Source organism: Cavia porcellus, unplaced genomic scaffold (genome assembly GCF_034190915.1).
Source record: "Cavia porcellus strain 051 isolate PalLab524CR breed Dunkin Hartley unplaced genomic scaffold, mCavPor4.1 scaffold_29, whole genome shotgun sequence".
NCBI lineage: Eukaryota > Metazoa > Chordata > Mammalia > Rodentia > Caviidae > Cavia > Cavia porcellus.
In genome coordinates this window covers 23,612,857-23,636,548 of record NW_026947512.1, presented here as the reverse complement: position 1 = coordinate 23,636,548, position 23,692 = coordinate 23,612,857, and the positions used below count along the sequence as shown (strand labels likewise).

The window sequence follows — 23,692 nt, the reverse complement described above, 5'->3', positions numbered from 1 at the left end:
CTCTATATCAAAAAGATAAAGTGAAAGTAACTGAGAAGAGAGTAAGGAGCAGAAACTAGACCTGAGTGTAATATAAATGATAAATTGTAGTGGCAAAAAGTACAGGATTTGGTATTCAACAAACCAGAATCCTATAGTAGTTACTTAACCTTCTGAATCTTAATTTTATAAGCTTATGTGTTTTGTGAACATTAATTCACATGTTTGAAAATACTAAACAGTGTAAATACTCAACAAAACTACAGAATGCCCAGGAAGTATTAGCTATGGTTATATTTTTTGGGAGAATTCATGGCCAGAAGGTAAATGGTGTCACTATGGTATGTGTCCATTGATTCCTCAGAACAGGAAACAATGTGCCTTGGACATTTCAGGATGCCATTGGAGAAACAGTAGGAAGCTTTGAAAGCATGTTTAGGTTAGAAAGTCTAAAAAAAAATGATAGATTTCAAATAAGGAGAACCTGTGATTTTCTGAGCTCAGGGCCACTCAGCAAATGTATTCATAATCTCTAGGTGCCATCTGTTTAATCAAAATGATTTACCTCTCAATAAATCAGCAGTGCTCTAGTGTTACTTCTGTAGGTTCAAATTCATTATGTCTATAAGTTTTTCATATTGAGAAAGTATAATATTATGAGCAGCTGGGTTAGGCCTTTCAAAAGGCCATATATGAACCAAGCTAATCTTTTTTGGGGTTTTGGGACTCAATATCAAAAATGAACCTAGCATTAAGTAAACAATTGTTGGAATAAACCTAGCTATCAGATGATATTAAAACAAAGCAAATGGTCATACTCAGTATCTAAAATTTCCATGAATTAATATTTGTTAAACGAAGAAAGATTAAAAACTCAGTCATGATTAAATCATTTGATGACTACAACCTGCAAAATCCAGAACCCAATGAGGCATACATAGTGCTGGGCATATCAATCTGTCTTGTTTGTTTAGAGACAATGTCTCACTATATAGCCTTGGCTAACCTCAAACTCTTGATCTTCCTTGTCTCACTTATTTTTTCATTGCTGGGACAACATAAAGTTAAAGCAGGAGAGGTTGATTCTGGCTCAGTTTATAGATGTTTTGGTTCATAGTCAGCTGGCTCAAAGGCAGGATGGCATGGCATAAGGGCACAGCAGCAGCGGAAAGCAGAGAGAGATCAGGAGCAGAGGGAGGGAGATATATCCTTCTAGGCTACACTGCCAGTGATCCACTTTCTCTGGCCACACTCTACCTCCAAACATCACATTTAGCTACAAATTCATCAGTGGTCTAATCCACTGACAGGTATCACATTCCCATAATCCAATCACTCCCAAAAGGCCCACCTAAGAGAGCATGAGGCTTTGGGAGACATCGATAACCATAACACACCTGCCTCAACCTCTTAAATGCTGGGAACATCCACCATCTCTGACCTACAGTAACGTCTTCTAACGGAATTAAACTTTTAATATCTTTTCCCCTCATCTATGAGAAATGAGTTTTTACTTTCCATACTTAGGCAAAACTTTAAAATGATTATTGGCACATAGGTATACTCTGCAAATTCATTTGTGCTAGTTAACTAACTGTACAAAATACTTTCTCTAAAAGTTTCATATGAGTCCCCTGGAAGACATACCCACACCATACTATATATCTCTTAATAACAGTGAGATACTTTTCACTTATTTCTTATCAGTTTTATGCTATGAAATAAATGTTGGTAGATATATTTTCAAATAAACATCTTCAAAGGATTGCAATACAACTTGGTACATTAGCATATGCTTGCACCAAATGTCATCCTGTACACATAACAAGGGTTTTATAGCTAACAATGGAAGCATAAACAGACACTAACATTTACTAATAGTCTACTACTCACCAGGAGTTATTCCCACATTTTTCTCATATAGTGCTCACAGACATAGTCCGTGAAGGGGTATTATTTTTCCTTCTGCAAATGAGGACTTAGGAGTGAAGACTAAGTAACTCGTTTAAGGTCACGTAATTACTTAATAAGATTCACATTCACTTAGTGAGATTCACATTCCAAATGTGTAAAAAATATGTCTTACTCCAAAGCTTGTGCTTTTATTCCAGGCATAATCAACTAAAGACAGGTGAAGCAGGCTATATAGAATTTCAGCAAGAATATAACCTCAAATACTAAAATAAAAAAAATGCAATGAAAGCAAATTTGCTACACTGCACCATTCTAAAGCACTTAAAAATATATGGTTCATTAATATTGTTCTACCATGACCAGTATGTACAATATCTCCCTAAAAAGGAAATACCAGGCTTACTCAAGAGACTAATATAGCCAGTTTTAACTACTTATGTCAAATGTATGTGTTGCACCCATGAGTGAAAAGAGTAAATGAAAGGACTAGGTTATTTCAAAGAATGGTTCTTCAGGAATTGCCTGATGTCACCCAAGCAGATACTAAATATCTTTTCAAACAATATACCTGCCTGGCAAGCTCAAGGTGTTGAGTTCAATTCCTAGTACAAAAAAGAAAAAAAAAGAAACATATTCTTGAGATAACAATGTCAAACTATTCCTGTAATGTAAGATCCTACAAGTAGACTATTATCTTTATTACACGATCATGGACAAAGGTTTTTAAAGCTGTGAACGATAATAAGGATCTTTAATCTCTATCAAATTACATACAAACTTTCTCATTACACTTTTAACAAAACAAGCAACAAGAAAAATGCCAGCCTCTCATCTTTTTCAGGTATGATTCTGGAAATATTTAATACTTTTAAATTATATTCATACATCTCCTTTAGGAAACATAGATAACATAATAAACTATTACATTAGCAAGCCATAGTATTAATATATAATTATACTACACTTAGGTAGTTACTTCTAACTTGAAAGAAACAGAAAAGTATGCCTTAAACATATGACTCAAAATAGCAAACTGGTTATTCTTCAGAAAGGCCAAGTAAGCTGTCTTATTTAAACTTGCACTGGCAATTTTATTTATTTTTTATTTTTTTGGTACCAGAAATCAAACTCAGAACCCCATGCTTGCCAGGCAGGCACTGCGCCACTGAGCTAAATCTCCAGGCCCTGGCAATTTTATCATAAACTTTATCTGAGCTATGTGCAGGAGGTAAGTAACTAGTCAGGTTTCTGTTCAGAAGGAAATAACCGTTTGCAAACAGACTAACAAACTGGCCAAAGACAGCATATCAAACTTAAAGACAAACACTTCAAATTCAAGACCACTCATGTGGGTCTGCATCCCAGATTACAGAAATTTTCTGTTGTCTCAAAATCCATATATCATAAATACCCTGTTTAAAACTGTGTGCAGAGAAACTTCTGAGTGCATGTTGACAAAAACTAGGATTTTGTAATGCTTACACTGTTCAGAGCCAATGCAAGGCTACCAAAACACATGAACTTCACTGAAATAATTACACTGATTTCTTTTTATGTTCTCCTGCACAAGGAAAATGCCTACTAACTCTTCTCTCTTTCATGATGGTCATTAAGTGTGCAGCCTTGGCAGTCACACCCACTGAATCCTACTGGGTGTGCATACCTCTGAGCTCACAGCTGGAGATGCCTCAGGCAGTTCATAGACACGCTTGGGTACACCTTTATTCCTTTTGTAGCCAGTCCATCTTGAGTTAGATTTTTCTTTTTCTTCTTCTCCTCCAGTGTCTTGATTGCAAGATTCCCAGGGTTTCAATAAATCAGGTCTTTCTTCAGATTCAAAACATAAGAGAAGCGACTTAGCTAGAGATTCTAGTTCCCTGTGGCCAACTTGAGATATTTTATTCTCACAATGGTCAACAGAAGTAGAAGACTCCCTGAAGTCACTACAAACATCATTGACCAAGGTGCAAATCGTTTCAACACAGTTCTTGAGGAGATGCACATCACTGCAGCATCCTACACAAGAGAGGAAAGTTCATTACCCTTTTTAGTTTTTATCAGGTATTTATTACCACTACATGACTGTAGATAACTTTTAAGGCAAAAAGACCTTTTTGAGACAATTAGAAGCTATTTAAGACTATCCAGCTACAGTGCTAATCTGCTAGATAAGTACCTGGTTTTTTAAGAACTCTTGAATTACAGAATTCTAATTACAAATTCCACTTAGAGCATATTACCTCTCAGTGCAGAAATACTAATTTGAATGATTTTCTCTAAGCAGTGGCTTAACTTCAAGAATTTTAGGGCAAGATCAGTTATGTTCTTGGAATCTTGGTATCCAGAATCATCTTCTTGTACTTGAGTTCTGAAGCTTTTCTGTGTAAATAAAGTAATACTTTAAAATACATAAAGGGCTACATGGCAGAAAACTCAGTCAATGTAATCTTAACTGCCAGTATCTTATCTTTAACAAAGTTTAATTTCCTTATCAATATTTAACTCCATTTCTACAAACAAGACCATAATAAAAACTAAGAATTGTTATTTTTCAAAAGAAATGGAAATTTTCAATTACTTTAAATTATTATCCCACTACATGAGAACAAAATAAAGCAATCATTCCGTTTACTATCCAACCATAAAAGAAACATATTTAATTTTTAAGAATTCAACTTTAAACATCTCCTACTTTACTTAAATAAAAAATTTCAAGCTATACAAATTACTTTCCTTTTAATATATCGATTATATACTTTATATATTACTTTATATTTTTATTTATCTTTATAGACAAATAATGCATCTAATTCACCTATATTTAAAATCTTGAGCACAATGATAATTACAGTTTTAGCCCATGACAACAGACTATCCAAGCAAAAGATGACAATTACTAAACCATCATCTTAAGAAACAGATATAAAATATTAACAAATTTTTACACGTTATGCCTGTTACTAAAACTAGTAAGTTACGATGTCTAAGAGAAAGCTAGAAAACTAGTATATACTTCAAATAAACATACAAAGCAATTGTCTAGCTAGGGATAAAAATACAAAAATATCTACAAGTGAACCACATGAAATAAGAAAATACACTAAACAAAATTTTTAAAAGTTAAGGTTTTCTTACTGTTTTCCATTCAGAAAAGATATTTTCAAGAAATCTGATCAATTCAATGGCATTTGCTTTCATCTGTTCAGTAACCTAAAAAATGTTAAAATACTTTATTACACAATTACTTACAAATATCCTCAAAATGAATGTAACTAAAAGTTCTAGCCTAGAAGACAGAAGACTAAAGTTCTATCTAAGACTCCAAGTAAAATACTTGAGCACACCTACATCGTCTAAGTGGAATTTCTTTCAAAATAAGTTGCACATTGATTTTTATACTAAATAGGTACACCTTTTGATATATTATTATAATAACAGAATTTTTATGTAACTATAAGTATGAAATTTCCAAAACTTCCCTTGGAATGAAGATAACATATGAAGCAAATATTATGCTCTAAGAATTTTAGAAATGTTTGCTATTTTGGTTCTCAGTTACAGTCTTCTGCTGTATATGTAATGTCCTCAGATCCCAGGTCTTAATTCCTTCATTGTAAATTATAAACTTTATAATTTATTAAATTTATAATTTATAATTTATTAAACTTATATAATTAAACTTATTATATTATTATATAATAATATATATTATGTATAATATATATTATTATATATAATATATATTACATTATATTAAACTTAATAAATTTATAATTTATTAAACTTATTTCCTTCATTGTAAATTATAAACTTTTGTTTTTATACTGCTCAATGCTGCCCCTTAGGGTGCAATTTAAATTGTCAGGTGATCTTGCCTAAGTATTTAATTGGCTTACCCCATATAGCTTTTATGAAGGGTTAACTAATATGATTTTAAAAAGTCTGAATTTGTTTTCCATTAGAGGAGTTTTCTCTAAAATTATAATTGTATTTCTTTAGACAGTCTATTTTTCAGCCTTTGGTTCTGAGTTTTTACTTACAAGATGTTATTTATGTACATGTACTAACTGCCCACAGGGAATGTAAACATATGTACTCTGAACATTAATAAAAAGAAACAAATTGACTATAAGAAAAAATTAAAGGGGAAAAATGATAAGCTAAAATCCCACCATTAATCAAAAAGTACAGCTATGGCAGACAGCAGAAAGAAAACTTGAGAAGGAAGAGCATGTTCTACAAGAAGATGCAGATAATATAAAATTGTGTACCAGATGGGCCTGACTCTTTTTCTTTTTATTTGCTTAAAACAGTAACAAAGCTAACATTGGCATCTATTTGAACAGCTTACCAACAAGCACAAATTCACATACACTATTTTCACCCCGATTTTCATTAACTTATTCTATAATTTTGGTACTTATTGCTTGCAAAAACTTTACTGACAAAATTCCAGTGGAAGATATAATATTTTAGTTTAATATGACTCTTTGCTCAAAGCTGCATTATAGAACCCAAATCAGCATAATGCCTATTGAAACATGATGAGACCCACAGATCTTGGTTGAGTGACAATGTGAGCTTCTTCTGTTTTGTCAGAGAAAAAGAACATGTGCAAGTCAGATGTGTGACTTCAGATTTTCCAAGCACTGTTTTTAGCATTCTACACACAGTTTCTCAGTCTCAAATAATTTCAGGACAATTTTTATGAAATGTTGGGAGCCGCAGCCCCGAGCCCGGTCGCCTCACTTGGCGGACGTGAGGCCTGTAGTAAAGAGTGAGGCCTGAGGTAGATTACCCCTCCCATCGAATATGTTAGTTTCCTGCTTACCGCGTAAACAACCCGCTCAACAATATAGTCTGCCTGGCAACTGATGATGTTAGCCAATCAGCTTGCCTTGCTTACTTTAACATGATTGGACACTGTACCCGTATATATACCGGTGCCACCCCTGGGCGGAAGAAGAAGCCAGATAGAAGCCCGGAAGTAGAAGCCCAAAAGGAGCCGCGGAGAGCGGACCGGTAGAGGCTTTGGGGCAGACTGAAGCACAAAAGGAGCTGCGGGGAGCGGACCAGAGGAGGCTTCAGCTGGGAGAACCCAGGGCAGGCTGTACGGAGAAGGAAAATAAAAAGAAAAGGTTGTCCACTACCAGACTTTGTCGTGTGTCCTTCCTGCCGGCCGGGAGCGGACATCGACATTTGGAGGCCCGCCCGGGGACTGATCACCCCCGCGACGTGGAAGTGGACAACGCTCCAGTACAGAGCTGCGAGACAGGTGAGTTGGGGATAAGCCTGGGCTCTGGGTGGCGCGCACCTACAGGGCTTTTAGACTCCCCTCAGGCTCACGCGTAAGTGGCGGATTCCTTGGGCCTCACGCGGTGAGTAACATATTAAAAGATGGGAAACATGCTAGGTAGCAACACTAAGAGCGAGGGTGGTTGTGGAGAAAGCTCTCAAGAGCTTACAAAAGTACGCAGGGTATCTGAGCAGGCCCAGTCAGGGAGCTCCCGAGAGGGGTCCGTCAAGGGGAACAAGGATGCTAAGGAGGAGGACGGGGCTCTAGCCTTGGAGTCGTCTGACTCCGAGGACGAGGGAAAGTTGAATGGCAGGGAGGCCAAAGAGACCAGCTGTCAGGAGCCTAAGTCGCTCAATAAGGAGTCGCAGGGTTCTTTTCCAGCGTCACGCCGCGAATTGCGCTCTGCTCAACCTGGTCTGCGGAGGAGTAGAGAGCTCCTGAGTGCGCCCCGGCGCGAGAGGGAGGCGGTCCCTCGCCACGAGGCGGCCGCCTGGGAGCTCCCTCCCCTTTCGCCAGAACAGGAAGTGATGCACGGGCCCCCATTTTCCGCCCAATCACGGCCGCCGTCTTATGCTCCGCCGCCGGCGGGTCGGTATTTTTACAGGCGGCTTTGGCAGGGGGGACGCTTGTCTCATGAGGTACATCCACCTGGGATAGATAGTGGCCCCTACGAGATATTTCCTGTACAAGTAGCTATGGGCCAGGGACGCAATGTATGGGAGCCTTTTGAGATAAAGCAGATTAGAGAACTTAAAAATGCAGTTACAACCTTTGGGCCGACTGCGCCTTACACCATTGCCATGCTGGAGAATCTGTCTTCTGGGCCCCTCACCCCCGCGGACTGGATTCAGCTGGCAAAGGCGTGTCTGCCCTCAGGCAGTTACCTGGATTGGCGAGCCTGGTACGCAGAGTTCTCTGCAGAGCAGGCTGAGAGAAACGCCAATCGAGGAAACGGGGGCTGGGGATTTAGCTCAGCGGCATAAGCGCCTGCCTTGTAAGCAGGCAATCGCCAGTTCGATCCCTGGTACCAATAAAAAAAAAAAAAAAAAAAAACGAAAAAGATAAAAATAAAAAATAAAAAATAAAAAACAAAAAGGGGGAGTAAGCCAAGGCCTGCCTCCAAAGGCGCGGTTATCTATGGCATGACAATGGATGGGCCCGGATCCAGTGGTCAGCTGGAACCGAGGCGCGGTTTGTGTTTTCCCACAGGAATCGGGACGAGAACCACTGTGGATACCGGAGAGACTGACATGGGCAACAAAGCCCTCGACTGAAGATCAGACCTGCCCTACTGGAGATCCATCACAGACCAACCAATAAGATGAATAGAAATAGCGGTAGCCCAAAATGGACAAGAAGATCCTCAGGCATATGCATGGCTTGCTCAATTGGCCCACGACCGAGTCTAGATATGGCGGGCATCCCTCATTCTCCTCCATAGGGTGACAATACACAGCAGGGTAGGTAAGTCAATGACGGGTAAGAGCGTGCCTCCCCAGCATGACTCGACCTAAGCCAGGCCCTACCCCATCCTGCACGTAAGCCGCTGGACTGTTAGATGCTGCCCAGGTCTAAATTTCTCTCCGAGGGGATTTCTTTACGGAGAGGAAATGAGTGCAAGCTTGTGTGCATCCAGGTTCCGTCCAGTTTGTGCCTGGCCCTAGAAAAAGGACGAGGGCCTCAGGGCCTTGGCAGACCATGGGACGGCCGACCAGGGTCTAAGCCAAGGACCTACGGTGGGCCTACGCATAGGGCATAAGCCTCTGCACCCAGTCCAGGAAGGGCTACGATGCGCACATTCATAAAAAATAAAAAAGGGGGAGATGTTGGGAGCCGCAGCCCCGAGCCCAGTCGCCTCACTTGGCGGACGTGAGGCCTGTAGTAAAGAGTGAGGCCTGAGGTAGATTACCCCTCCCATCGAATATGTTAGTTTCCTGCTTACCGCGTAAACAACCCGCTCAACAATATAGTCTGCCTGGCAACTGATGATGTTAGCCAATCAGCTTGCCTTGCTTACTTTAACATGATTGGACACTGTACCCGTATATATACCGGTGCCACCCCTGGGCGGAAGAAGAAGCCAGATAGAAGCCCGGAAGTAGAAGCCCAAAAGGAGCCGCGGAGAGCGGACCGGTAGAGGCTTTGGGGCAGACTGAAGCACAAAAGGAGCCGCGGGGAGCGGACCAGAGGAGGCTTCAGCTGGGAGAACCCAGGGCAGGCTGTACGGAGAAGGAAAATAAAAAGAAAAGGTTGTCCACTACCAGACTTTGTCGTGTGTCCTTCCTGCCGGCCGGGAGCGGACATCGACAATGAAATAAGAATAATCAGCCCCATTTTTATAATGGAAAGACTAAGGCACAGTTACACTATTCAAAGATACATGGGAACTAGGAAAGCAGGTTGCTGTTGGTTTCTTTCTGAGTCTGAGCTAGCCTGTCTAACAGAGGTAAATCTTTATCCCTGTGGTCTGAGGAGAGGGATGGAGAAATTCTCTGGCTTACATAGCATGGTTTACCTCAGATGAACCACAAGTACATTAATGCCAAGGTTTTTCTTAAAAAGAAGGGGGGAAAAAATGTAGCTTACTCTATGCCTTCCTGGAAATAGTCATCCACAGCAGTAGAAGATAGCAGTCCTGCACATGATCTATTTTTCTAGATTAATCAATATTTATGTAAATTAGTAGACATATAGTAAGGAAAATCTCAGGAGCCTAAATAAATTTCTACAGGTAGAAAGCATCAAATAGTTGATTTTAACAAGTTGTCACAAGATTCTAAAACAATCAATTCTCTGGAATTCAGTGTCATAAAATTTGAGTTTTTATATTCCCAATCTCCACTTCACTAACGGTAACTCTCAGTAAAGAAAATGAATCAATGATAATGATTTATAAAACCCACTTATGATAAGTGTTGGAATTGGACAGTATACAATGTTGGCCTCAGAGCTTTATAACTAGTTGTCAGACAAGGCACTCAAACTTACTGAAACTCAAAGGGATACTAATAACTCTGACCTTCAAAAGTTAGTATACGTAAAGCATTTAGTCTAGTAACTATTACAGGAAATTATTCAACAAATAAAGACCTCACAACCTGTGACAAGTTTTATAACATCTGTCAGATGAAGAAACAAGATGAGAGCACTGAGTGATTTGCTAATAGGAAATGGAAAGTGCTAGAGCCAGGTTTCAAACACTGGCTTCTGATGTGTCCTAAGGCACCCCCTCCCCCCCCCCCCACGACAGCCTTGGTTTCATGCTTTAAATTAATGCTAGCTGTAGGGAAGAAAGCTGCTTTAGGAAGACACTCAAATCTCATTGGTTCTGTGTCTTCATAATGAAATAACTGATATTAATTTCCTTTGAAAAATACTTAGTTCAAGGTAACTAGGTTAACAAATGGTAATTTCCATTTTTGGCTGAAAAACTAGAGACCTAAAAGAAAAAGACAATCTGAGAGCAAATGCTAGGTGTCATTACCATATTCCACCCTGCTTAGGATGTTGTCAGATTGAACTGTCACTGAAACATCTTTCAAAAACCATCAAAAGATTAATAAGCCAGAGGCTGCAACAGCTCAAGAACAACTTGGGAAGAGATCAGCATGACACCATGATAACACCAGCCCCTTTAATACTTCAGCACAAACTAGGATACACAAACTTCTGAAAATCTAACTCCCTGCATTAAACTATTTTTTTTAAAAAATCAACTTCATCATCATCTGGTACCATACAGTACATTCTTTTATTCATCATACCTCATTTTGTGCACTTTCCCGTAAGAGGTCATGCTGAAGTCCTTTTGCTTTTTCCAGACCAGAATCTAACAGAATCTTCATTCCTGAGCCTACACCATCCCAAACAGCATCTATAAATTCTTCCTAGAAAAAGTGTTTCAGCATTAACTGGTAAATTCTGGTTTTCGTATTTTTTTAAATTACAAGGTAAATAAGCTTTTTTAATGAGGTTCAACTGAGGCCAGAATAAAAACTAACAATCTATTAATAAATAAAATGAGCAAAATTATAAATTACTATTCCACACATAATATGTGGTAAAGTGTTTCCTCATTTTAGGAAATGCACTCTTCAGCTAGAACACAGTAACATTCTAACATAATATTGTGTTTCATTAACATAAATAAAGCAAGCTAATATAAATTCCCTATAATTATAGTTTTCAGGTGTTTATTAAGAAAACTTACAAGAGTAGATGGCTATTATCAAAACAAGAATCTAAAAGGCAAACTAATAATTATAATATCCTCTAGTATATTTAACCAATTTGGATTGAAAATATTTAAATTGTATTGTCAAACTATTAAATGCACACAATATTTGTTTTCTTTCTTTTTCTTTTTCTTTTTTTTTTTGGTACCGGGGATTGAACTCTCAACCTCACACTTTCCAGGCAGGTGCTTAAGCCGCTGAGCTAAATCCCTGGCTAGCACACAATATTTTGAAAAATAAAATGCATTTGTCATGTTTAGTGACACTATCATCAGAAGCCTCTAATATTCTTTCAGATGAAATCTTTCGAAACTAACTTTGCTAAATTACCTGGACTTTGGCAGCCTTATTATTACTACTTTCCAGAAAGTAGAGCTTGTTCCCTTTCAGAACTGCCAACTTCCCCACATATTTAACAGCTTGTCGTATGATATGGATCACTTTTTTCTGAGATTCTTTTACCATTGATGAAATATCTGAACAGCATCCCTAGAAGACAGAAATGGATCGGTGTGTCAGAGACAGGAGATCACAAAGGATGGTAATGCACGACGACAAGACAGGGGCTGAGAATACAGCTTAGCAGCAGAGCTTTTGTTCTTTGTGTTCCCTGCCCCCTCTTTGGTTCTTAACTATTTCTTTTGACCTGCTTTCTGGAAGATGCTAATCATAGCACCACAAGCTAAGGACTCTCAAACCATGTTTCCAGAGAAAATGCAGCCCCTAACACCAGTCCTGCTGGCTTCACACAAGTCTCTTCTGAGCTGGACCTCACTAGCCTCCAGTCCCTTCAGTGTCCATCACTGAGGCCTTATGTAAAACATTTCCCAGCTTACAGGTACTTTCTGAAAACACGATTTCATCTGGTAATCATAGCAATCCTGCTAGGTTGGTAATATTTTTTATTTTCCGAGTGAAAAAAATGGGAAATTCGAAGTGAAGCAGTTTGCCAAAGGACAAACTAATTTAGCACACAGGTCAGATGATGAAGTTCTGGCCAAGCGTATGTAAGTAAAAGCAACATATGGTAATTTCCAGAAACTTCCCTTAAAGAAGACACCCTTAGCTCTTTGCTTCTTTGTCACGTCTTCCATCCTTCTGCACTGAGCTCAGATGAGGCGCATCACAGTAGACCATGAAATCAAGGGCAGTACTTGAGGTCCAGCAGAGGGGTGGGCTGGAAGAAGCCTAGAACCTTTGGACTTTATGAAACACAGCTTTCATACCTACCTCCAGCTTTTATGTGAAACAAAGTAAACTTTCTCTTTTGTTTTTTAATTTTAAAAAGCGAAACAGAAAAAGGATAGAAATGATATGGAATTTGAAAAAAAAGCAGGAAATTAACACGGATTAATATATCTAGACAAAAATAATTAAACAATGACAGTACAAACTGCTTTTTGATGAACTAACAGAGGTTGATAGTATAGTTATCTATCTTGCACACAGATACATACATAACTTTATATTTGTTTATCAACATACATATAATCTTTTCCTTTCTCCCTTTTCTCCTTTCCCCTGTCCCAGCTGTTCTTTCCTTTTTATCATGTTCTTTCACTTTCATTATTACAATACCTATTGTACATTTCAGATCTTATTGCTCTTTCAGCCTCTTTTTATACCAAGGAGACAATATGATACTTAAGTGAGTTTGATTTATTTCACTTATGAGTATGGTCTCAAGTTGCCTCCATTTATATATTAAAGCCTCAAGATTATCCTTTTTTATAACTGAGTAATATTCCATTGCATAAAAATACCACATCTTTTTTAATCCATTCTTCAACTAACAGCATTTGGGCTGTTTACAAGACTTATCTAATACAGATTATGCTGCTCTGAACATGGGTGCACAAATATCGCTGTGCCATGACATTTTCAATTTTTCTGGGAATGTACCCAGAAAGGGGATAGCTGGATTGAATGGGACTTGCAATCCTGGTTTTTTTGAGGAATCTCCACACTGATTTCCATAGTGATTGTACCAGTCTACACTCCTACCAGTAGTGGAAAAGTGTTCCTTTTTCCCCACAGCCCAGCTAACATTTGTTATCAGTTGATTTCTTGATGGCAGCCATTCTTTCTGGAGTGAGATGGAATCTCAGTGTTGTTTCAATTTGCATTTCTCAAATGACCAGTGACACTGAATATATCTTCATGCATTTATTTGCCATTTGTATTTCTTCATTTGAGAAGTGCATTCATCTCAGATGCCCATTTTTGGACTGGGTCTTTGAATTCGGGGGGCCTGATGTTTTTTAGTTCTTTATATGTTCTAGATATAAGTCCTTTGAGGGGCAGCTGGCTAAAATTCTTTCTCATTCTGTAGGTTTTTTCTTCACTCCGTTGGTGATTTCTTTTGAAGTACAAAAACTTTTTAGTAAAATGCGATCCCAGTTGTTAAATTCTTTGAAGTACTACCCTGTGTAGTTTGTGTGTTGTTTATGAACTCTTTGTCTACCCCATGTCTTCAAGATTTCTACCTACCTTGTCCTCTAGTAGATTTAGTGTTTCTGTTTTAATATTTAGATATTTGATCCATTTTTACTCTAGTTTAGTGTGTGGTGATAAACATGGGTCTAGTTTCAATTTTTGGCATGTAGAAAGCCAATTTCTCCAGCATCATTTATTAAACAGGCTATTTTTCTCCCAGCAAACATGTTTAGTGCCTAACAAAGTAAACTTTCATCTTGCTTCTTCCTCACAGCCAAACCCACTCCAAACAAAACTGCTTTCCTTGTCTCCATGTCAGTAGACTTATGACTAACTCAGCAAAAGCTAAAATCAATAGCCAGAGGAAGGTATGATCTCTTCCCAATAGCAAGACTTCCTGGGTTCAAATCCAGCTATAACACTTACTAGTTATATTTCCATAATGAAGAGTACCTAAAAAAATTCATGACCACCAAACCAGACTCCAAAACTATTCTAGGATATCCTAGAAGGAGACAATGAAGTTAACAATGCTAAGAGTCCCAACAGAATGAATACACCAGACAGGGTGAGCAATTAAACAGAAGAGACAGAAAGGGAATCAGCTGCATTAAAATAATATAATGAAAAATAAGTCAGTACCTTTAAGTTATAACCATCAGAGTGAATGGTCACAATTCATCAATCAAAAGACACAAATTAGCAGAGTAGATCAAGAAATAAATCCAACAATACGCTTTATACAAGAAACACACAACCCAAAAAGAAATTCATAGACTGAAAGTCAAAAATTCAGGTGGATCCATAGTAGCAAAAGCAAGAGGCATCACAATCCCAGATCTGAACTTATATTACAAAGTTACAGTGATAAAAGCAGCATGATACTGGCACAAAAACAGAAATGTGAATCAATGGAACATACTGGAAGATGCAGAAACCACCACAGATTCAACTATCTGATCATCAATCAAGTGCCCGAAAACTTACACTAAAGGACAGAGAGCCTCTTTAATAAGTGGTCCTTGGAAACTTGGCTGTCAACATGCAAAGACTGAATCCAAACCCACATCTCACTATGTACTAAACTAAAATGAAAATGGATCAGAAACAATCTGCTGGGAGATAAAACAGATAAAATTCTTGACAGCATAAGCAAGGACTTTTTTAAAAAGAACCCCAATGGCATGAGAAATAGTAGAGAATCAACAAATGGGATCATATCAAATTAAAAAGCTTCTACACATCAAAGAAAACAACCAAGAGAATGAAAAGACCGAAGGGGAAAAAATTCTGCCAGTTACACCTCACACAGAAATTACGATTTAGAATACATAAAGAACTTAACAACATCAAACCCTCCAAAATAAAAGACCCAACCAAAAACTGGGCAACTAAAATAGATTCTTCTTTGGTAGAAATACAAATGGCCAATAAATAACAAGGAAAAAAATGTTCATAACTGACCATTAGAGAAATCCAAATTAAAACAATACTGAGATTCCATCTGACTTCAGAAAGAGCGGTTATCATCAAGAATCAAATAGTAGTGCCAGCGAAGCTGGGAGGCGGGGGGTGAAGGAACCCTTGTACATTGTTGGTGGGTACACAAACTAATACAACCACTATAGAAATCAATATGGAGATTCCTCAAAAACTAAAATTAGAAATTCCATTTGATCCAGGTATTCTTCCCGAAAGAAGGCATATTATAGTGATATAAGCATATACCTATGTGTATAGCAGCACAACTCATACAACTAAATGTTGGAAGCAACCTTTATGTCCATCAACAGATGGACAGATAATGAAAAAGAGCTATTTACATAAAGTGGAGTACCACTGTCTCATGAATAAGGACAAATAAGTCATTTATAGGAAAACTGATGCACTTTGAGATCATAATATCAACTGAAATAAACCAGACACACAACCTTATATATTTGTGTAGTTTTTCTTATATGAGAAATCCAAAATACACATAAAGAACAAAAGTATAGATCATAGGAAGTAGGGAGATAGAGTGCAGTAGATCTTTTTCAAATTTGAAGGAGATCAAGAGATGGAAGGAAGGGGAAAAAGGGGCGGCAACAGATGACAAAAGAATTGTAAGGTTTTACGTACATGTACCAACTCTTCACAAGAAATGTAATTACACTGCAAACTACATATGAACTAACAATAAAAACTGAAGAAAAAATACTGAGCAAATAAATTGTTCCAATAATAATAAATCAATTTACCTGTAAAAATAACTGTAAGTAGCCTCCCAGTTTTTTAATTTCTTGTCTCAATTCATCTTCCAGGTTTGCAATGCAGGTACCAGGCAGAAAATCATTCAGCCAGTGTTTGATTAAAACTGCAAGCTGTTCAAAACAGCAAGCAATCTGGATAGTAAATGACTGGACTGCTCGATCCGAGGAGAACACTTTGAGAGAAGGAAAATTATTGGAAAGAATAATCTCCAAATAAACATCTTTAAAATATTTTAGGGTAATCCACAGATGTCTGCCAAATGTGTCAAGTAATAATTAGAAGTGTGATATGTAGAGAACAATCATCATGTGAACTAGTAAAGCAGTGAGATTGCTTACAGTTATCTGGACTTTCTTCATCTTGTTCTTCATGAGCTTTGGAGATGGTAAGTAGCCCGTTATAAATTTTTAAAAGATTATTCATCAGGCTATCTGCTATAGTTTTTTCTTCATCAAAACTATGTCCAAGAGAATCCACTGAAAAACCAATCAATTCTTTGCATATTCCAGGAAGAAATGATTCTGCTGAAGTTGAGTAAATGGTGCTTGACTTCTCCATTAAACCTACATTGCCAGAAAATAGCCATCTTAAGCCGTTTTCAGGTACCGTATGTTCAAACATATAGAATCATTGGTCAATAAATTAAAATTAGGCTATTCTAATTTCAGCATGCCGAAGTGAAGAGTTCCTTGCAGTTATCAATTCATTTCTCAAAAGCATCAGCTCGTAGGTTGAGTAGCTTCTCAACCATTATATGTGTAACAAACATCCGAATATTCCATGTGCCCACTGACTTAATCTCCTCTACTTACTTTTCGGTAAGGATTTTCTGTAACATCTAAGAAACTATAAATTGGGGAAGCAATGGCAAGTACGTAAAATGAAATTAGAAATCTGATAAACACATAAATTGAAAACGAGGCAACAATATACTATACAATAAGGAAACTCTCAGGACCTCTACTTTAGAATAGTTCCTTCTCACAGTATATACCATACTCAAAATAGATGAAAGTCTATTAATTATCTGCAGTTAGTACAAACAGAGAGAGACTTGCAGAAAGTATTGTCCAAAACAGAAGTAAATGAAAATGTTTGAGAGAATGCATTCAGATCCTCCAGAAATAACTTTATCCTAGAGTACTAAGATATAAGTATAAAAATTCTCACTTAATATGAAATATTAGTTTTCTGATCATGGGTGATTAAAAGTAGCAAACAAAAAGGAAAGTATAATAGTTTATATGTTAATAGAGTGGGAGACATTAAAAACCTAGACTACTGTTAGGAACCTATAGCTACAGCAGGCTATTTGTATAACTGAAAACTCTTAGTTCTTAGGGGTCATGGTCACTGGTCTAGAACAAAGATAAGAATTTGGGGAAAAGATTAAAAAAAAAAAAGTACCAAACCCAAAGCTACAAGATTAACAAACTTGCACTGAAAACTACTCTGGTAAAACATCTCTCAAATAACACTGACTAATTAAGTTGCTACTAGATATGTACGTTTTATTTTGTTAGTTGATAAAAAGCCTATAGCATATTTTGATCTACCTTAGTAGTATTATAATTACTCTCCTCCCGATTTTGTGTGTGGTGTGTGTGTGTGTGTGTGTGTGTGTTTTGAGTCACGCTCTCACTATGCAGTTCAGACTGGCCTTGAGCTCACTTTGTAGCCCAGGCTGGTCTCAAACTTACAATGATCCTCCTGTCTCAGCCTCCTGAGTGCTGGGAGTACAGGTATGCCCAACCACACCTGGCTACATAGTTACCTTCCTAAAAGATAATTATATGATCAAAAAAAGGAAACTCAAATTTCTTAGTCAAGATGAGATATAATTTCTTTTATGGCCACTTATATTCCATTAGGACTACTATCAAAAAATTAACATATTACTAAATTTTTTATTTACTCAGGTATAACTTACATATTCTAAAGTACACATATTTTTAGTGTATTCCTTAGCTTTTTACACAGGAGTATGTCTCTATACCCTGACTTAAATCAACATATACAACACTTCCACCGCGCCCCCCACAGGCTTCCTTCTTCTAGCCAATATCCCCCAACAAAGATAACCACTATTCTAATCTGAACTACCATCACTTCTGTCACAATAGATTAGTTTTACATGTTCATAAACTTCCTGTAAATAGAATTACACAGTATATATTCTTTGTATATGCCTTTTTTCACTTAACATTTGGTTGGGGAAATTCATCCAAGCTGTTGTGTGAACCAGTCATTACTTCTTTTTTATTGTTGTGTAGCAGTACAGTGTTACAGGTAGTTAACTTTCTTTTTGCTTATTGTTCAGGCTAGCTCTTAATGCCTGGGCTCAAACAATGCTCCCCTCCTCAGCTTCCTGAGGAGCTGGGAATACAGATGCCACCACTGTGCTCAAAAGTAATTTTTAAATTACTACAAGTAGTTACACATACAAATTTAATATATCCTTCCTTTTATGAATAAAATGAATATTAGTACAAAATAATTAAAGTAGTTATTCCTATACCTTTTTCTTTAAACATTTTTCCTTTCCTTTCCTTTTTTCCTTTTTTTACCTCTCTCCTTGTGTTCCTTCCTTCCCTTTTCCCTTTCTCTTCTCCTTTCTTCTTTTTTTCTTTCCTGTGGTGCTATGGATCAAACCCAGCCCTTAAAATATACATCAGAGTACAAAACTGTACTGTAGAAGAGGTTATGTAATTCAAACTCCTCACTTTACAGGGGAAACAGAGGTTTCTAGGAAATGAGATGATTTGCACAAGACTACAAAAGTTCATGATAGAGCCAGGACTTAGTCCTTTTCTCACCAAGAAAATTTGACTACAAAAATAAAACTTGATTCAAGGGGCCGGACATTTAGCTCAGCGGCCTAAGTGCCTGCCTTGCAAGTAGGCAGTCATGAGTTCAATCCCCAGTACTGATAAAAAGGAAAAAGACAAAAACAACAACAACAACAACAACAAAAAAACCTTGATTCAAAAAACAAAAAATAAATACCTGATGAATGTGAAGAACATAGATTCTGAACTGGGTGGACGTGTACATCATGTAAACAATCAGAAATTCTTCTATTCTTCATCAAACTCCTGCTCCTGAAAAAAGAGAAATAAAAGAAGCAGTTATATACTACATGGAATGATACTATCAAGAATATTTATTTTTAAATTCTCTAAAGAAAATGGATATGTATAGGTGTACTTTCTATCAAGGGCTAAATTCATCATAAGCAAGAATATTACTATTTGTAAGCAATATTCTAAGCATATAGTTAGTTAAGCAGATATTTATTGAACAATGCTATTTACAAGCTTTGAACTCTGAACTGAAACACAGCAGATAGAATGTGGCCTCACTAAACGTAAACTCCAAAACAAAAAGAAGTCAGTCAGTCAATTACAGTAAAGAAATGAATGCTGGGAAGGCACAGAATGCTGTGGTAGATCCTGGGGAACTTGCTTGGCCCAAGTGACTGGAGGCTTCTCTGAAACAGTGATTCTGAAGCATGAGCAAGAGTTAGCTCAACTGGCAGGGGAGAGCTTGGGAAGCAGAGGGCGGCAACTCAGACACAGATGCCAAGACATGGGGAAATGTGCTGATAAACAAAAGCATTGTACATGCAGAGAAGCTAGCAAGCTTGAGGACTGGAGCTGTAATGTGGGGGAGAGAATGGCAAGAAATGAGGCTGGATGGAGGGCAGGAGCCAGCCTGAGGCTGACCTTGTGCGCCAGGTAAGGAAGCTTGCATTTATCCTCAGCAAATTACGCAGGCGTTATGGTCTGCGTCTGATCCAGTCACGGGAGGGGTGCTTTTAGGAAGCGGCGGAATCTGGGATCCACTGTCCAGCGCTGGGACTACGGGTGTAAGCGCTACACCTACCTACCATAGGCTGGGTAGCCTACATACAATACACAGGACCGAAAAAGTCTTCTCCATGCTCCTCCCTTTTTGCTGTTGTTGCTTTTGATGTCTTCTGCCACCATCACCTATTGCTCCTGTGCCATGCCACCCTGCCTGGGAACCAGCTGATTATGGACTGAAACCTCCACAAACACAGCAAAATAAACCTTCCCCTGTTTAATTTTGAGAGTCAGGTATTTTGTCTCAGCAGCAAGAGAAAAGTAAGAAAGACACCAGGGAAGGATTGTAACCAGGGAAACGATCTGGGTAAGTACACATCAAAATAAGAACCTGTGACACTGTGCAAAGCACGCCTGTGAGATGTGGCAACAGCTCAAGTGGAGTCAATGATTTTATCCACAACTGCTCTTTTCTCTCGCCTGTAAAGTTCAGAAATCTCTCCTTTGAGTGTGACTGCTATTTAGGCATCACTCTAACTGCTTCTCCAAAAAAGAGCCTACTCTCTCTACTCCTAGAAGCTGCAGACCACTTCCATTTGCCATTCATCTATCACTTCTCTAAACTCCAAGGCCAACTCATGATGTCAACTTGAGCAGTGACCTAGACCTAAATACAGTGATCTTGTGGTGTCCTTTCCTAACAATACTTTCTACTGCTGTTGACCACTCAAAGAAAAATACTATTTGTTGAATACATTGTTAAACAAAGCATTTTTATCAGTAGACTAACTGTTTCAAACATACCTGTGAATCTGTATAGCAACACAAAAATATGAATGATAAAAAAGAGAGAAAAACAATTCTCAAATATAGTACTACAGTTTTTATAATTAGACATGAAATGAAAACGTACATTAATTTAGAAGTTCTAAACTGGGAAACCTCTTATTCTTACAACACTACCATACTTAAACAATGTTTAAATCCAAATAAAGAAAATGCTTGTCACATTCCTTTCAAAGAGTTTTTACTTAACCTCAGAAGAAAATTTACTTTTAACTGTCAACAGTACGTATCAAAATTTATAGGCAGTGAAACCAGCCTATTTTATTGCAGAAGAACCGAGGCATCTCATTGCCCAGTGGCAGTTCTATAATTAAGAATCTGTCAGTGTTTCCATTACCTACAGGCATTCTCAGAGTTTGCAATTCTGTCATAAACATCCTTACAAGGCTGAAACTTCATACACAAGGTCTCAGACTAAGAGCAATTCATTTTTTTAAAAATATGATACTTTTAAATTATAGAATTTCTCAAAAATATCTCTGCTGAGTGAAAACAATTTCAAAATCTTATAAAATAATTTTGATTTTTCAGTAACATTCTAAATTTTTTGTTGATTTTCTAGCTAACCTAGAAGTCAGCAAGAAATAATATATAGATTGCCAGCATTCAGTAGGCTAAAATTTTAGTGCCATGGATTATTAGTGCTCATAGAGTAACAACAATTCTAATACACAATTCCTTTTACAATGAAAACAGTAAGAAACCAGCAATCCTAAAATCGAAGACATTCATACATCTTTCTGAAATGAATTTGTTGGTCTGGCTTAAGTTTTTGGGAAGTTTGTATTACTTTAGATTGGCTAAGTGTCATAAGCCCTGTCCATCAGTTCCACCAAGGACCATCTTTAGTTCACTTTAGTGCCAGAGCCCAACTCTAACTTGAGTCCTCAAGATAAGTCACCTGTAGATACTGAATCAAAAATCCTATCTTCTCTGTACTCTAAGATTTAATTTTTTGTATCTGTTAAATACTCAACAAAAGTTCAAACTACCATTTTTGAACATGCACCCACTGTAATAGTAGCTCTATTTACATTATTGCTAGCCTCATACCAATTCTGTAACATCATTATTACCGGTTCTGTGTTGCAGATCATAGTGGTCACAAAAGTAGCAAAAGCAGCTGCTATACACATAGAACCTTATTTACCTTACAGATAAATACCTGAAAGGAGGTACCTATTACTGTCTCCATTCTAGAGATGAGAAAACTGAGGCCTTGAAATGTGTGGTCACTAGTCTATGACTGCATTGAGCATAGATAAAAGCGCAGAGCTCTAATATTGGAGCCTGTAACCTTTTTACAATGCTACATTACAGAGGATACAGACAGATTTCCTACATAGAGAGAGCTTAGAATCTGTTTGGAGAATACGCTTTTGTATTTCATTCAGGATACTGCTTGTGTTGGCTTAGCAACTATTAATGTAGTTTAGCTGTAGCATGTAACAAAGCAGACATCTAGAAAAGTTTACAGTACTACAAAGTAGTTCCATCTCTTTGAGAAAGCAAATGAGGTTAAAATAAGCACTGTCAAAAGCAAGGGGCTTGAAAATGTTTAGAAACCCAAATGGATCCAGAGCTGCAATGGAAGGAATGAAATTTAAAAAGACAAACAATTTAACCAGAAAGACACCACTCAAGATGCCACTCTCTCATTTGCAATGGAGAAGTAACATGATAGAGCAGTTGAGAAAACTGGAAGATTTGGCGTCACCTAGTCTTTGATGTGAGTGCCAGCTCTTTCTCTTATCGGTTCTGTGACTTTGGACACATTATTCAACTGCATTTATTCTCAGTTTCTTCATCTATAAAATGGGAGCTAATTACACGGCTTACTTCATAGGTTTGTGGTGAACATTAAATGAGATCCACGCTTTGAAAGCATTCAATAAATGGTCCTGATAATGACAGTTTCCTAAATCTCCTCTTCTAAGATGTAGACCTAAATATATTACACGTACCTACATGTTCCCCGGGAATCCCAAATTCATTATGCTCAAAAAATACTTACCCACATCTCAGGGAACATCATTTTCCCCTAGTTAGTCATGCAGCCTAAAACCGGCATCAGGCTTGAGCCTGTCAACACTTTCCACCCCACAGACACCAAGTCACACCGATTGTGTACCTCGCATACAAATATATTAAAAGCTTGATTCTCCTCTCCAGTCCTTCTGCCTGGTCCTAGCTCAAGTCTTTTTTAACAGCCCTACCTTTATTTTGCTCAATTCCTGGTCCACAAGGACATGGAGTATTTTGTATTCACCTTTTTTCCCTCAGAACACGGCAAAGGGTAGTCATCACAGAAATATTTGTTTTAAAAAAAAGGGCAAAACTCTCCAAGTACAAGGGCTGTCTCAACTGTTTTGCCTCTATAATCTGAGCAGCTGAGGGCTAAGCAGAACTAGATCTTCTCTGAACACTATCACTTCACTGCAGATGTTTTTTATGTCTTAAATTAATAAGCCACATTAGTCATTAATCAAGTTCTCTATCGCCATGACATTCTTTTAGAGTGCTCTTGCTAACTTGACTGCATTTAAAATTCTATAACTTACATATAAATGTAATATACATACAAATACAATATATTACATATAATATTTTATATGTAATATAACATATATTACATATAATATGCCAAGTTCTTAAGAAAGGGTAATTTAACAGCAACACATTTTTATAGGCAATTAGATTTATGCTACTCTAAGTTGCTCTTAAAATTTACATGATAAAATACTGAACAGTTTTGTTCCTCTAACAGACTGATAAGCAATTTAATGCTCTACTAACTTAATCACTAACATACTATCCCACTCACATTTCTAGGTTCCCTTCACAAACCTGTCCATCATGACAATAGTTTTTAAAAATTTCTTACTCTCTCCCTCTCTCTCTCTCTGCTCACCCCCTCCCCTCATATA

At 37.5% G+C, this 23,692-nt stretch overlaps 1 protein-coding gene across 2 annotated transcripts in view; it reads right to left on the bottom strand.

The window, feature by feature from the left end:
* Positions 1-2,613: 2,613 nt before the first annotated feature.
* The window catches only part of Kif14 (kinesin family member 14), a 56,392-nt gene continuing 35,313 nt past the window's right edge, over positions 2,614-23,692 (bottom strand). For both annotated transcript variants that reach the window (XM_003474851.4, XM_063239677.1), the window contains exons 23-30: positions 19,120-19,214; positions 16,452-16,676; positions 16,101-16,285; positions 11,755-11,913; positions 10,954-11,076; positions 5,029-5,103; positions 4,134-4,272; positions 2,614-3,909 (exon numbers count right to left, since the gene is read on the bottom strand). In XM_003474851.4, coding sequence (XP_003474899.2) covers positions 3,524-3,909; positions 4,134-4,272; positions 5,029-5,103; positions 10,954-11,076; positions 11,755-11,913; positions 16,101-16,285; positions 16,452-16,676; positions 19,120-19,214 — 1,387 coding nt within the window. In that variant the 3' untranslated portion in view covers positions 2,614-3,523. The remainder of the gene's footprint in view (positions 3,910-4,133; positions 4,273-5,028; positions 5,104-10,953; positions 11,077-11,754; positions 11,914-16,100; positions 16,286-16,451; positions 16,677-19,119; positions 19,215-23,692) is intronic.